We start from the raw sequence: 16279 nt of genomic DNA, 5'->3' as shown, positions 1-16279 counted from the left end.
AATTAAATATTTATTGTGTGTAGTAAGGCTTAAGTGTGTAACCAACATTTCCAAACTCCTCTCAGCAAATGACTGGGGTTTCCTGTGTCAATCATCCACGCCTGAGCAGTCCTACACAGCAGTTCTGAACTATATTCAGCTAAGTGGGCTACAAGTCCTTCTGTGCCAGCTCAGGCTGCACTATTTCAAAGTCTTTGAACTGACCCAGGGCTGCCTGTATAAAAGCTAAGGTATGAATAGTATATCACATTCTGTGGAAATCTCTTGGTGCCATTTTTCCAGAGAGAATAACCACATACATTTCTAATCAGTAAGCAGTTTCGCAATAGTGTTGAGTGAAAATATTAAGTTCAAGGAAAGGAAGAGGAAGAAAACTAAATCACTAGAGACCCTAAAAGAGTTTCAAACGTCATAATAGTCAGAATGATTTTGACAAAAATGGCTTTGTCTCTGTGGTAATAAGCTTGAACTTCAGTTACTGTTGTAAGAAAAAGTGCTTTTATATTTGTCTGGACTCGCTAACACAAAGAGCGATCGACCACAACAAAGCCCGACTCCCTGTTGTCTGTAAAGAGGATTTGACTCAAGTTGGGCTGAGTAAACCTTTACCAACAGAGCAGTTATCGCAGTATCAGAACACCTTATTACAATCAGGATAAAATAACAAAGCCCCAAATATCTGCAACCTCAAAATGGGAGGAGAAATGATTGAAAATGGCCCACATATACTGTAATGATTACAGTGAGATTACAGATACTATTAGCCCTTAATGACTGAAAACAAAGGTTACGCAGCTGTGAAGACAAAACACAAAGCGGCGTAAAGAAAAAGATTTCAGGTCACAGCACTGCGAAAAGGGAAAGTTATCACTAAGAGCTGTTGATAAATGTCTGTCTGTGGCAAGGCACTTCAGTGAGTGGAACGGTGATGGAAACAGAAGACAGGTGTTGGTCCTGTCTTATCTTCAGAGCCAGGTTGGTATAGTGGGGAGTAATGAGGGATAGCCTTGTCTGTATCAAAGAGCTGCAGAACTGAGGATATCTCAGGTCAGACTGTGTAAAGGCAATGAACACACACAAACACACACACACACAGACTGATAACTCCACCCGACTTCAAACATTAGCGATAGCCGATTATGTTTTTAGATTTATTCCATTATATTGTTTATCTGGCTATTGTCAAATGTGCTCGCAAATACCCGACCACGTTCCAAGGGCTGAAAGGACAGAGATATGAATGTTGTGAATGATGCAGATTAGGGCTCTCGTTAATATGATTTATTCTGATGTTTTTCGTTCAGTTTGCATTAGCAGTCACCCAAAGTCACGTCACTAGAGGGAAAAACACCTGACTAGTGTTACAGGATCTGACTTGAAAACATCAGAAGTATAGTTAAACCTCCTACATCTTGAAATGTTCAGTGGGTCCTGGTCCTCACTGATCTCTTTAACTCCAACCTTAGTCATGCAATCTAATATGGAATCCTAAAAATAGCAAATTAAGGCAACGTGAAATTATCTCATTGCACCAAAACAAAATAACAATTCAAAACACATTTTGAGGCTAAAGAACACGTCAAATATGCCGCATTGTTATATTTTGAGCAACGCAGAAGACATTCCAGTGATGCAGCAGACATCCTGGCCATACACTGGGCATTTATCTGACAGAAGCAGCCTGAAGCGCTTTCAGGCAGCCTCTATAATTCTGGTGCCAATGCTTATCTTCAGCAGTATAGAGTGCTGGAGCCTTTTATGGGGTGGCTGCATACAGCTCACATGTGGTGGACCATCTTTGAAGTGAGATAGAGACAATCACTGGAAGATATTGATGCAGGCATATGGACACACATACCTGTCCATTCACTCCCCCACCCACCCACACACATGCGCACATCTTGGCAAGGCGAGCATGTGATCTGTGCTGCAGAGAAGCAGTAAACCTTCCAGTAATATGAGTGCGTGGTGCAGCAGGTATGTGACAAAAAGAACCTGTGGGCTTTAATACTCTGCACCCTCAGGGAGAAAAATAATGACCACAGAGGCACAGCACTGAATTCCACTGTGTGATCCAGAGAAACACCATCTTTCTCTCTGTGTATCTCTACTTTCATGTTCGGATATTGACTGTTTGAATTGGAGTTGAGCCTACGGCTAGATTGAATAACTTTGTTAGGGAGAAGTTTTGCGCAGTAATATTTTCCTTTCTGGAGCGTTCCTCCATCAGGGCTGAGAGCCACTTCTGTGGCTGAAATCAATTATCCGAAACTGTGTCACTTCTCTAGAAATATGATGTGTGCATGAGACATCTAACGTCCCAGAAAGAAAAATCCAATTATGTGACCCGTGGTTATGAATCACAGAATATACCCAAACAATAGCCATGTCTCATAAACAAGTTATCAGTGCCAAATTAATGAACTTACTGTAAGTTTACAACAAAACCAAGCACAGTGACATCTGGACAGTGAGTGTCATCAAAAGCTCAGAATTGGTAACTGCAAAAAAACAAGCCATTTTAATCGCTTGTATCGCTTAATAATCATTACCAATGAGATGCTCCATGAAATTGCCTAATGTATGAATAATGTTTGTGGGTGCAGTTTCAAAAACCACCAAAAATGACCACATCACCACATCCTCATTACAGGCAAACAAACAAATGTATTGTTTTTTGTTTATTCATTAAGACTTCATTATGAGTTCCCCCTGTGAACAACAAAACTAACTACATCAACCAAATGCCATAACTGGTGACATCACAGCAATTACAGTTTTAATAAATTTTAAATCAAGCTGCTTGTTGTGTAACTTTATCAGCAGCTGGGGTCACAGAGGGGAGTGATGAGAGCGAGATGATGGCCTTGTAGATGTGTCCTCAGTGTAAATAACAGATCAATATTGCAGTATTTGATCTCCCTATGGAGGCGGCAAGAGAAATAAGAACTTTCATGAGAGGAAATCAAGTTCTGAGCAAGTTTTCTAAAAAGCAAACCAAGGCATTGTTTAATAAATTACTGAAATTTAATATATCAGGACAAACTGCTTGAGACGTATCATCTTGTTTTCAAAAGAATCCCAAAACAAGACATTTCTGATTTGTGCAACCAAAATGTCCCATTTCCCTTCATTAACATTGCTAATACACATCAGGAAATGTAAGAGAATCATTAAGCGGCACAAATGAATAAAGAGCAGTCAGTAGTTTCAATTAATGATATCCACCCTGACAGCCAGTGAGGCGATCAAAGCGAGGAGAGAAAAAAAAAAAGCTGTTTTGAATCTATTTCAGTGACATGTTGCAGGTATACCTGCTCCTGTTGGTTTGAAATTGCTTTTAAATTTCCATATTTTGTTCATGCTAGAGATAAAGAGAAGCTGTCTGAATTCAGTCCAAACTTTCCTGACGCTGGAACAAACAAGAACTTCCACCTTGCGGTTGCATGCCTCCACCAAAATAGTCAAATGTACATCCATGTCTGTCCAGACCCATATAATACCATATATGAAGTGAAGACTTTGAAAGAACCTACAGTAATAAAGGTATTAAGTGTATTTATTTGTGAAACTGAAGCTAGCGCTATATTGACATGTATGATTCCAGTGAGAAACATACTGTTTTCACTTAGAGCTTTATCACACGGTGACACGACAATCACCTGAAGCTCAGTATCAGCAGAACCAATGAGCTTGTGGTGAACTACAATGCTGCTGTAAAGAAGACAGAAATTCTAAAAACGTGGAAGCTTCACACACTTTTTCAACCCGGCAGCACAGAAGATCTGTGCAATCACCACAGTTTACAGGTGGACACTCAAGATTAGTGTCACCACTATGACCAAATGTGAAATATGGTCAAAATCTCCCTTCTGTTCCTGAGTTATAATGTTTGAATAATGTTGAATAATGTTTAGAAAAGTGTTTTTCCAGAACATTCTGATGTTACAATGAAGCAGACATTTGATCTTTTGGACATGACATGTCATCACTAGATCATTTTATCATTAGACTCTGTGTGAAATTTTGTCACAATTAGTGTACGAATTCTTGACTTATGGCCAAAATCATATTTTTGTATGGTCATAGTGACCTTGAGTCCAAGGGGATGCTTGTACCAAATTTGAAGAAATTCCCTCAGCAAGGTATCCTTGAGATATCAAGTTGATGGGCATGGGACAAATGGACAAGCAAAAGCCTTTGGCCATGGCTGTCACTGGCGCAGAAGCATAAAAGTACAGGAAACTAATATAAGAAACCATTAAAGGGACAATATGATGGAGGCTATATTTTCTTTTGGAAGCACTATTTCACCATCAGAACATATCTTAAGTGAATTCTCCTTACCCATTTTAATGCAGACCCATCGTTAAATCTCAGCTGTATTAGGTAGAAACAGTTTAATACTGAATCAAGACAGTGTGTCAGAACGTGCTCAATATTCAAGGATGCATTCAGGGAAAACTGATTCAGAAGTCTCCGATGACTGATCTTGTACTTAATTTGCAACATCCTGAGTAAGCCTTGTAAATCCCCCCGCCCCCCAAAAAACAAGCTGTTTGCACTAATTGAAACAAACTCTCTTTATTGTTGCTGCTGGCTAGCTGTGGATTTTACAGTAATTGTGCCCACCTGAACATAACTTGGAACTGGAGTTGACCCAGTGTTTACAGTAAGGCTTTGGAGTCTGAACTGGGTCGGGGGACAAAGCATTTAAATTTTCTGCTGCGGACATCCAAAAATGCAAAACAACAAAGCGTGAAGAAACATCACCCCAACGTCATTTGAGAGGATAGTTCCTGTGCACTGAGTCATTTCGCTCTTCAGGGAAATGAGCCGACTTCAGGGTGAACAGGACGGCACATGCACAGACTGCAGTCAAAGGACCCACGATCTCTCTCTACGTCCCTCCCTGCCTCTTTCTCTCTCCTTTCCTCACCCTCATTCTTTCTCTCTCCCCTGCCCCCCCCACTCCCATAATTTCCGTCTGCATCTTTGTGGTTCACATTGCTGCTGATATGGTGTTTTGCATTACGCAATATTGCTGCCCCTCCCATCCTCTCTAACTCAACGCTCACCCTCTCTCTCTGCCTCTCTCTCTTCCTCCCTCCCTCCCTCGTCCTGATATTAATGACACAGCTATCTGAGGCAGCGGCAGTTCCCCTGCGCGCTCTCACTCCTGCAGGCTGTTCTCATACACACACACACACACACACACACACACACACACACACTCTTAAACCAATAGGATACTGGACACATTCACATACTTACGATCAGCAGCTGCGGGCACATACATACACTCCCACAAACACACACATACTACTGTATGCAGACACTTTTTGAGTTGATCTCAGCAGCAGTTGCAGACACTCACTTTACACACACTTATTTCTCCTTTACAAATCTCTCACAGAAAAATGAGGACAATTGTGCTTTGCGTCTGTGCCAGTCTCCTGCTTGCAGCCACCTTGGTGCCGCACACCAGCCGAGCAGCGGACTTCCCCGTCAACTCACACCAGAGATGGGACGCTAGAGGATCCTACTCTATGGGATCTGAATCTGGTACCCCCACCTCCTGCTCCATGAAATTGAGACCTTCGGGACAGTGTGGGAGCCCCGGGGCCGGGGCAGAGGAGGCAGAGGATTGCCCTTATCAGCTCACCCTGCCTCCCCTCACCATCCAGCTGCCCAAGCAGTTCAGGCTGCTGGAGAAGACGATGAAGGAGCTGCAGAGTCTGAAGGAGGTGGTAAACAAACTGAAGAGTGGCTGCCAGGAGTGCCGTGGGGCACGGGGCAGTGGGACTTTTGGACATCAGCAAGCTGACCAGGGACAGACGCAGGTCCCCATTCAGAGGGATGTCGGGGAAGAAATGGCAGGACAGGAGGTGCAAGGTGGGTCCAGCCAAGAGGAGAGGGGAGATGGGATGGCTCCTGTTGACACTGCCGGACCAGGGCAAGGTTCTTTTTCTGGGAAAATTACACCGAGCCCGAGCACAATGCATGAGATGCAGGTAAGAGGCACAGTTCTCACTAAGAAAAGAGACTATTTTCATCTTCAAGATCTTATCAAGAATGAATTCTATTTTTTACAAACACACTTGCTTCAATGCAAAGACAAAATCTGCAAATATATATTCTATATTGAGAAAATATTTTTAATTTTTTCACAACTGATGTTAATAAAAGTTAAGTGTCATCTAATCTAAATTAAGGTTGGGAGTAGTTTTGTAATTGTTCAAACTGTGTAAAATCCACATCGGTGCAGATTATGTGTCTTATAAACATAATAATTTAGAGGTCTGTACAAGCAGTGCAACAATAGCACTGCACCAATTTCTCTATTTCCATCACAACCAGTGCCACTATCAGCCTTGGGAACATTTCAGTGACACTGATCTAAACAAACTAAACTAGAATGTGCTTTCTAAACACTGTGGGAATAAAGTCACCAGAATTTGCCCAGTCAAATGTACCCAGCTGGAATGTAAACTGGCCAGATGTTTAAAGACCTGTAAAGTCCTACCTGGCACCGGAGCACCAGGGAAAATTCCTGGTACTGTAAACAGGGCGGGGAATCAGCGTTAGACACCAGCCAAACGGTGGTAAATTTGTGCTCTGTCTGGTAAGTTTGTTGACTCTCACGGCCACTTTGGCAGACGGCCAACCATCACGCCGACCTATTTCTATTCTAAAATTCTAATTGGCTGGTAAAACAATGAAGGAGGCTGGTGACTTCAGTAATCCACCTGCTTTGTATTCTGTGCACAGAAATAATTCCCCCCCTACCCCCTCTGGCCCTTCCCAGGTGAAGCTGAATAGGATGTCAGCCAGTCTGCGCAACGCCAGGAGCCAGATCTCGGCTTTGCAGGGTCGCCTGGAGGGGCTCAACCTGCTAAACATGGTCAACATGCAGGCTATGGTCGACAGGCAGGTGGAGAACATCACTGGAGTGGTCAACAAGCTCAGCTCCACCTGCACCACCGCATGCCCAGTACAGAACACCCCTCAGTGTAAGCCTGCTTTTACAAAGATTGGTTTGGAAGCATTCTCTATTTTGATGTTGTGAACAAACCAATCTTTTTCTGTCCTGTCTTATATTGTCTTTTGGAAGCCCTCTCCATCTTCTCAGCTATTTACTATTATGTATTCTCTTTTGACCGAAAACCCCTTTCTTTATGTTTTCTGTTGTGTTATACTCTATTCTGTTCCATCTTTGCTATTTCAAAAGAAGCCTTTCCTCTTCTCTCCTCCTCTCATGTGTCTCTTTTTTTTTTTTTGCTCACTTTCTGAGCATGATCAAGGAGCCTTTTCTCGATTCTCTCCTCTCTTCTATTCTTTGCTATTCCCTTAAATTCACCACAGATGTTATGGTAATGCAACTCCAGTTGTAGAGGACTGGGGAGCCATTGGGTTGTTGTGAGGTGAATTTCTGGCATAGGATGTATCCAATCATGCCTAAGTGGACATGGCGACTTGTAATCACTACAAACAATCCAACTCTGGGTGGTCACCTTCACCCAACACAGCCTTTCTGGGAAATGGGAAATGAAATTTTGCAAGCTGACCATGACATTGTCTAGTGCACGCAGCTTTTTGGTTCGACATGCCTTCTCCATTACCAATATGAACATTGCGTATTTTCATAAGCTTCAAAGAATCATAACAGGAATTTCTCATCACCTTTATGAAGATGCAAGCGCCACGCCAACAATAGCTGCCTATGTTCACGACCTTACAATAGCAGAGCCTCAGTCAGCTAAGTGCAGCCATACCAAAAATCCCAACAGCAAAATAGCTTTAGGTTGAGGTCACACTGTGACTGTGAGTGAAGCAATATGATAACTGGGGTCATAGTGAAAATTCAAATGACCTCTTATGTAACGAATTCAAGTGCTCTGACATTCCACTGCTCTCCATATGGAGAAACTCAAAAAGGGGAGGGGGAGAAAAAAAACAGATACTTGGTGCCTACGTTGTTGCATAGTTTGAACATTAAAAAAAAAAGCTTTAAAAAAATGGTTTCTTGAGTCAGGTTTAATTCTGTAAAGAGGAAGTCCTGAGACTACAGAGACTATGCAAAAAGTTATCAGTAGGGACTGCAAGCTAGCCAAGCATAACAAAAGCTCCACTTTACATTGATGTGAAAGCTTATTTGGACGAGTTGAAATGCAGGCCACTTTTCAGACTGAAACTGAATTATATCCTCATATTGCATGAGTGAATGTGAATGTGACACTATATTGGGGCTTTTATGTGGAAAACAGATGTGAGCTTATTTCTAAGTAGATTAGCTGGGACAGTGGTGTGAAGGGAATCCCAACTTTTTCTCCTCCTCTGTTTTCTTTTCTCGTAAACTTGCCTCTTTCTCCTTCAAGCTCTCCTTCAATCCAGTTGCCTCTCCATTATATATTTATCCTCAGTCTGTTCATCTCTCCATTTCCCTTCATATCGCCACTCTTTTTCACTCCTGCTCTCCCTGTAACTTACCCGGTCTCCCTCTCTTTAATCCCCTTTCCCGGTGTCTTAACCCTGCCTCTCCCCCTACCTCTCTTCCTGTGGAGGTCATGCTCTTGAGTGCTCATTCCTGCATAAAACAACTAGATCTCATTATCTCTTGACAACAACACAAGAAGTAATGTGGGCGGCTTTTCCAACATTAGTCACGGATGGCACACAGGGTCAGTAACACTTGTATTTGTACATCAATCTGTCATGTTAAACTCAAGAACCGGCAAATTATTCTGCCGCAAGTTAGGAAACCGTGCCCGATGGTGTCTGAACTGAATCCAAAAGAAGTAGACAAGAGGCAGCTGTTGTTACCATGGAAATAGACCAAAATGTAATAAGACTTCTGCAGTTTCATAACAAGAGTATAAGCAATATCATAACTACTGTTTTACTCAAGTGATATTTCTCATTTACAAAGACATGATGAACAGATCTTTCACAGAGGCTTTAACGAAGGTTTTCCTCATACTAATCGTGACACATTCATGTCACACCAATCCCTATCTTATTCCCAATGTGAGCTCTTATGAATGTGAATCTTAAACTGCAAATACCAGATGCTGAATTAATATGTCCCTTTGCTTGCTATGAACACTACATACTGGCTTTCAGTGAAAAATGTTTTCTCGTTGTTTATCACAGCAATTCGTGCTTTAATGGTTCCCCTGGCTCCTGAATAAACCATGCAGCTGCCAAATTGTAGCTAAGTCATTAAATAATTGTTAAAAAGAGATTTGCACAAAACCGAATTTGAATTCTGTTTTCATCCAGAGCAAGAGAGGCAAGCGGACCAAAGGTTCCCCATGCCATCGAAAGATTAAGAAAACATTTTTAGGAGATGTCATATGAGACAGATGTGCGCTTTTATGTAAATAGCAGTTGTGGTGATGGATCATTGGCGAGCAAATGTTAACAACCACTCACACATGCGCTGGGATTTAGAAGCCAGCCACACGAGCACAGCTCATTAGGCTAGACTATACTGTACAGTTCAAAACAACATTTTAGAAAAGGCATCTAAGGACACTCATTTTTTTCTAACTTTTTTCATCTCTTTATACAAACTGCTTTGTTCCAAGCTCAAAAATACAACAGCTGACGAACTCGCAGCCAATAAAACACTAGCATACATTACCCAGACATTTTAAGCCAATGTAGAATTGCAATTTCACTATCAAGCAGGACTAATAGTTCGTTTGTTGAGATGCTTTTATCACTCACGGCTCACAGTGCTGTAAGCATTTATTTCACCCTCTTTGCCAATTCCCATTCTTGCTGCAAGCACTAATCTTCACTTTCACTCCTGCAAGACGTATTAGGGCCTTGAGGTGAATGGAAAGCAATTCATGTTGCTGTTCAGCTACATTAACTCAATTATAAACAAAGAGAATGGATGTCCAGTCCGCCACGTTGTCAGGAACTGCTTGTCTGCAATGTGTTGATGCACAGCCTCCAAAAGGAAGGGTGGGGATGAGACTTTCTTTCCATCAAAACAGACGTACGCTATTTAAGCTGTTTTTTTCCTCGGGAAAGATTATACTATCACTTTGGACACACATTTCCTTCCATTACAAGTGCTAATCTTTGTTGACAGCTGGTTGTCACAGTGTATGCCTCCTTGATAACAAAGCTGTCTTCCTTCTGTGCCATCCATTTATCTGTGTGCAGTCAGTCAAGCAGGCAATGTGGTGTTAAAAAGAGCTGGTCAAGAAGTCACCTATAAAAACATGCTAGTTTTGAGCCTTATAGAGACCAGGCTACCTCTTATGGTATTATGGAAGTCAGTAAATAAGCAAGAAAGCAGGCAAATCAATGAACCCCCAAGTAACCGGTCATCTGACTCAACAGCCACCTCAGCAGTCCGACAGCCAACCAGCTAACAGTCATTTGGAGACCAGTAAGTGGCTGATATTAGAGTTATTTAGGTCAGGCACAGCACCAGAGGTACAGAAGTTAGATGAGATGGCTGTTGGCTGCTGTCTGTCTTGGGATAGTGGCTGTCCAGTCAGACAGATGGGGACAAATAAGGAGAGGGCGATGTGAAGTGGAGAAAGTCAGTGACTTAAAGTGAAGGAGACGCTGAAAGAATGTACAGGACAATACTCTGAATGCCAACTGCAGACACAGCTGTTGACGTGACAAGGATAAAATCTGTAACCTCACGCTCGATTCCCAGACTGCTTTCCATATGGAGTAATCTACCATCCGCAGTCATTTTCCACCCAAAGCATTCAACGTATTCTGACAGGAAAATACAGTATATTGCTATAGAGTCAAAGCAACCAAAAGACATAAATGGTGCTTTAATTTTGTGCACCATGTACAAATTACAAATGCCAAAACCCATGTTTGCACAAATGATACAATGAAGGACCTTGACTGCACGTTTCTCCACTCCACACAACACGACTCTGTCTAGACTTTGCCCTCCCTGTACTTGAAGAAACCTGAGGTCTGGCCCTTTGTAATCAGTACGGTTCCCCCTACCCTTGCTCTATTATAATCTACCAAACCACTAAACAGATTTAACAGTGTGACAAAATTGTATCAGCGACGATGGAGTACGCCAAACAAACTCAGGAGGGCTCCACATGCAGCCTGCCCGTTGTCAGGATGATTTAGGCCCAAGGTGCCGAAAATGCACGGAGGGGGTACGCCTCTCTAATCCACTTTTACACTTTCCCACGTTTTGACAAGTCTGTTCCTTTCAATTCCCAAATGCTAACTGACGGGGGCCTTTGGACCTTGGTTTTGGGTAGGGTCAGCAGCCTGCAGCGCGACACGGGGGACAGGAGCAAGAGTTTGAGAAATACGTGGGCAGGTAAAAAAAGGAAGGGATCTTAGAAAGTAGAGTGCCTGTGTGAAATGGGCCTGTGGTGCAGCACGGGGGAAAGTCACTGACTTCTATCCTTTGACAGTAGCCTTTGTCTGTTCACTTACTTTCATGTTGGAGGCCTGATGCTCAATGCGATTGAAAAAAAGGGGACATCATGTTGAGAAGCAGAGGATAAGGCTGTTCTCAAATGCTTACTGAAAGACATACTTATGTTTGATGACTTGCTGAACTTTAGTGTGATCTACACAAGGAACTACAGTCTGGTAACAGGTTGGCTAAAGAACATGCTGAACTGCTTTGTGTTTGAATAGACTGCCTCAGAAATTAATGCAGGAATGAGAACTTCCATAATGGTTAAAGCTGGATTTCCTGCTAACTTATCAGATTCTCTTTTCCCATCCCCAGCCTCAGGGGCTGTTTCTATTACTGTCTCTTGGTTGGGCAGAAAAAAATGGCAGAGAAAAGTGAAAAGCTTATTGAATATCATGCAGTCACATCCCCTTAAAATCTGCACCCTCTTATTTTTCCCTCTCCTTTCCTTGTCTCCCAGCAGTCATATTAGCCCCTCGGGACTGTTCAGACTACAATATGCTGGAGGTGAAGAAGAACGGTGTGTATCGTGTGACCCCTGATCCCCGCAATGGGACGTTTGAGGTCTTCTGTGACATGGAGTCCTATGGAGGTGGATGGACTGTGATACAACAAAGGCTTGATGGGTCTGTCAGCTTCAACCGCACCTGGGCCGAGTATAAGAAAGGTTTCGGGAACCTCAGGTAATTGAACATGGGTATCATCACTAGGTTTCTCTTGCAATATAGGTTAGGAGGGGGGAAAAGGGTTTCTTAGAGCCTTGCACAAACAACCAGTTACTTTTAAATGCTGTGTGTGCCGCCACCCAAAATAGGGTGTAGTTCATGTTTTATGGTACTTCAAAACCAAGTCTGAGAAAATAACCCTGATAATGTCATTTCTATCTCTTCCATAAAGATCCCCAACTTTACATAAGTACAACTCTAAATCAGCCGAGCACCCCTCTAACACAAAGCTAAGACCCACAGTAAGCTTCCACCTACTTTACCACAACTATGGGCCAGTAAATGGCCTTTTATTATCTTCTCAGCCTCACCCAACTGGAACCTACCATCTGCTCAGGTAACCAGTGGGGTGAGCCACACTGAAAACTGGAAAAAAACTAACAACCCCCCCACACACAATAGAAAACAATGTGTCAACTCAAGATTCTTCTGTTACTTGTGACAAGCAGAATGTATCTAGGGGCACCCACGCATATCCATCAGTGCACCAACTTTAATAGAAGTCAGTTGTTACAAAATCACTTTTACCTTCCTCCCACATTTTGGCAGCACCCAGTCAGTCAGTGCTAACGATGCCCACCTGTTCTCACTAGCACTGACTGTTCACCACCTGTTTTCACTATCCCTGATTATCACACGTAGAACAACAAAATAAATCACCACAGGAGGACTCGCCCATTTTAACAAATAATAAACTTACTGACAGCAAAAGTAAGCCTTTAAGACCAAAAAATGTTAAAGTTGGGAAACTGATCCCATTATAAATGGAGGGAAGCAGCCTTTTCACACTGACTGTATTTTGTTTTAATGCAGAGCCTCTACTATAGCCTCTACCTGGTTTCAAATTTCAGCTCATTTTCCCTATTTTCGTCTCAGCTCCTGCAGGAAAGAATTTTATGAGAGAAATAACCGTGGTTACCTCTTGATAACCATGCCTGCAGATCTAGTATAACCTCCCACTGAAAGAATAATGTCTTCTCTCATCTTTCTTTTACTGTCACACTACTCATGCCTTGCATCTCTCTTCCCCTGTGGGGATGAGTAAATTCACTTTGAGTAGGCTAAGTGTATCCACTTGCTAATCAAGTGTACAAGCATATGAGCTTGCTGGTTTATAATCTACCTCTCATTTTGCTCTGTTCTGTCCCCTCCTTCCTCTGCCTTTTTCTCTGCGGTAGAGGTGAGTTCTGGCTAGGCAATGACCATATCCACTTGCTGACAAAAGCCAAAGACATGATCGTGCGAATCGAGCTGGAGGACTTCGAGGGTGTCCGGGAGTATGCAAAGTATGACCAGTTCTATGTGGCCAATGAATTCCTGCGCTACCGGCTGTCTGTCAGTGGATACAGGTACAATATTAGATTCTGTGCATGTGTGATCAAATATTCATAAAACAGGACTACATCTTACATAATGTGTCATTGCAGCGGAACGGCTGGGAATGCCATCAGTTTCAACAAGCACTTCAACCATGACCAGAAGTTTTTCTCCACGCCCGACCGCGACAACGACATGTATCCCTCCGGAAACTGCGGCGCCTACTACAGCTCTGGCTGGTGGTTCGATGCCTGCATGTCTGCCAACCTCAACGGGAAGTACTATCACAAGAGGTACAAGGGGGTCAGGAATGGGATCTTCTGGGGAACCTGGCACAATATGTCGACAGAGTACTACCCTACCAACTACAGGCAGGCATTCAAAACTGTCAAGATGATGATACGGCCCAAGAACTATGCTCCTTAAGAGTACAGGTAGATATTTGAGAGTGTAGTCAGACGGACAGATAGATGGACAAACAGAAACAAAGAGAGTCAGAAAATGGAAGAACAAGTAGACTCAGACGCTCATCTACATGCACATAGTCATGCATTTGCACACATTTACACATGCATTCAGTACGTGTACACCGAAAAAGAAGTCCTATAGACAGTTTGAATGCAGTAATAACAAAAGTAATTGTGAAAAAAATTAACAGTGCTATTACTTTTTTCCACTGTAGTGAGTGTGGCCTTCGAAATGTTGGATTAAAATGATGATAGTAAAGGACAATGGACTATGAACGATGATGGACTAATAAAAAAACCACACATGCAGTGTAAAGGCCAGCCTCCTACAGGGGCTATAATATTATACGGAGGGTTACCATGAGAGATTTTTCGCTCTTTCTGACATTTCTCCACTTTCTGTCTCGCTGCCTCCTGCTATAAACTCAGCTGAGACACACCGCAGCACAGAGTAGTAGTAAAAACTAATGAGGTATCATTTTCTCCGCTCTAAATGGTTTAATAATTAACAGCAACCACTCAAGTGAAGTATATGAGAGCTAATGATACGGTTTGGAGTGGGTCTGAAATTCACTGACTTCATGCTGAGGTCAGTTGAACTGTTAAAAAAAAAAAAAACTCCAGGAAGCGACAAACAGTACTTCAGCTTTGGTGCCATTTATTTAATTACACTGGGACACTCTACAAATGTATCATCATCCTAAATAATATAAAACATCCCAATAAAATATGCAGCCTGAGATAGATTTCTATCAGATCACTCCCAAGTGCATTCTGCATCATTGATGCTTTAGTAAATTCTTCCTCACAGCAGCTGCAGAGCAGGCCACTGCTGCAAGAATAAAAAATGTTTTTCCACCCTTACGTTTGGGTGCACTGAACTACTGCACATCTCTTGATGCCACGCACCAGTTTTCACATAGAAAAAAAATGTTCTCTCTGACCCACCACTTGTACAATACTGCTGCCTAATGTTAGAAAACTGTATTGCATCATTTAATCCATTCTATCCACACTGTGAATGGGAAGGATGGGGAGAGAAATGTTCCACTTTAAGGATGTGTACAGTATTTATTTTATTTTGTGAGGTATGATAGCTTTTATATAATACACAGGGCCTACAGTGCAAGGTTTAAGGATTGTTGATATTTGAGCAGTGATTAAAAACTGTGCATTATTGTGACCATTCATAGTAATTTTGTGTGTATTTGGAGCTTTGTGTGTGTACAATATTGATCTTTTCTATCATTCATATTCAACTGTCATGCCAAAAAGATATGCACTTTTTATATCAAAATATCAAAAAATGAATAAAGTTCTAACTACATGGCTGTGTACATTGCAGTGTCTGGCAGTTTTAAATCATGTTGATGCCTGCTCTTCTTTAAAAGCATCTTCTGTACTGGAATCGCCTTTCAATGAATGGATACAAAAATGTAAACAAGTTTAGCATGACTATCCAAGAGAAGAAGTCCTGAACTCTGAAGTGTCTGCCGTCTAGTACCCAGGGCAATTTGACGTCTGTAAAAATGAAAGGGATGAGGTGCTGCATGCCCATAATAAATGGGTTAATGAGGTGTTGCCTCAGTAAAACATCTCAATGAAAGAATTAGCTCATGCGAACTTCACAGAGGATAAATGATCAAAATGTGAGCCTTTGACTTGAATGTCTGTTTACTGTATGTGACGATCAAGTTAATAAAAAAGTATTTTGCTCATCCACATGATGATTTCAAGCTGCAAGTATTCACTTTTTTTTAAAACATTAGAAACGTTTTAAGTTTTAAAGTACACGTTGTAAGGCACAGAAATCCATTAAGAGTACCATGTTCTATTCTAAACACGAATTTCACTCGAAAGTAAAATGGTGAGGGATTTTTCTTTAAATTCACTTGCCCGTGTCGTTTTTAAATAGACAGATCCCCAGTACACTGTAAAATCTTTTGGAAGCATTAAACAACATTTATGAGTCCTACCTCATCTAGGTACTGGAAAGCAGGACTAGCTGAGACATCAGAGCTGGCAGAGGGCTTTTCCTCTGGGAGTGAAGCATCAGGTGCAAGGGCCACGAGAGGGGTGTCGTCCTCCATTCCCTTCTCTTCCACCTCTTGGTGCTCCAGCTCCACTTTTGCTCTGCTGGGAGGCCTGCTATCTTGCTGCTCCTCAGACAGACTCACTAATGCAAAACACATAGGTAGATACAGCAGATCAACAAATCTATCGATACGTATACAAATACAGGAAGAAATACTAGCAAGGGCACACTAGTCTTTTGGTACAACCACAATCATTCATAATATGATGACAAAGTACAAGCAGAGGACAGAGAGGTA

General features: G+C 42.1%; 2 protein-coding genes across 3 annotated transcripts in view; one reads left to right on the top strand and one right to left on the bottom strand.

Moving 5' to 3' along the window:
• The window catches only part of ccdc146 (coiled-coil domain containing 146), a 44053-nt gene extending 27915 nt beyond the window's left edge, over positions 1 to 16138 (bottom strand). The window contains exon 1 of the mRNA XM_070992561.1: positions 15923 to 16138. Coding sequence (XP_070848662.1) covers positions 15923 to 16138 — 216 coding nt within the window. The remainder of the gene's footprint in view (positions 1 to 15922) is intronic.
• On the top strand, positions 5157 to 15673 carry fgl2a (fibrinogen-like 2a). 2 transcript variants are annotated; one of them, XM_070992279.1, is made up of 5 exons: positions 5157 to 6014; positions 6809 to 7013; positions 11901 to 12120; positions 13341 to 13511; positions 13590 to 15673. In XM_070992279.1, the coding sequence occupies exons 1-5, from the start codon at positions 5421 to 5423 to the stop codon at positions 13903 to 13905; spliced, it is 1506 nt and encodes a 501-aa protein (XP_070848380.1). In that variant the 5' UTR covers positions 5157 to 5420; the 3' UTR covers positions 13906 to 15673. The 2 variants fall into 2 exon arrangements, with proteins under 2 accessions (XP_070848380.1, XP_070848379.1); XM_070992278.1 differs by having other exon boundaries at positions 11898 to 12120.
• Positions 16139 to 16279: the final 141 nt, after the last annotated feature.

Source organism: Chaetodon trifascialis, chromosome 22, assembly GCF_039877785.1.
Source record: "Chaetodon trifascialis isolate fChaTrf1 chromosome 22, fChaTrf1.hap1, whole genome shotgun sequence".
NCBI classification, from domain to species: Eukaryota; Metazoa; Chordata; class Actinopteri; order Chaetodontiformes; family Chaetodontidae; genus Chaetodon; species Chaetodon trifascialis.
The sequence above is the reverse complement of the archived record's forward strand: the minus strand, read 5'-3'. Positions and strand labels throughout refer to the sequence as shown.

Bases quoted from the DNA above. Each gene is read 5' to 3' on its own strand.
- fgl2a (XM_070992278.1), top strand. From the start codon at position 5,421: ATGAGGACAATTGTGCTTTGCGTCTGTGCCAGTCTCCTGCTTGCAGCC. The intron at 6,015-6,808 runs GTAAGAGGCACA...GGCCCTTCCCAG, and splicing joins GCACAATGCATGAGATGCAG to GTGAAGCTGAATAGGATGTC. The intron at 12,121-13,340 runs GTAATTGAACAT...TCTCTGCGGTAG, and splicing joins AAAGGTTTCGGGAACCTCAG to AGGTGAGTTCTGGCTAGGCA.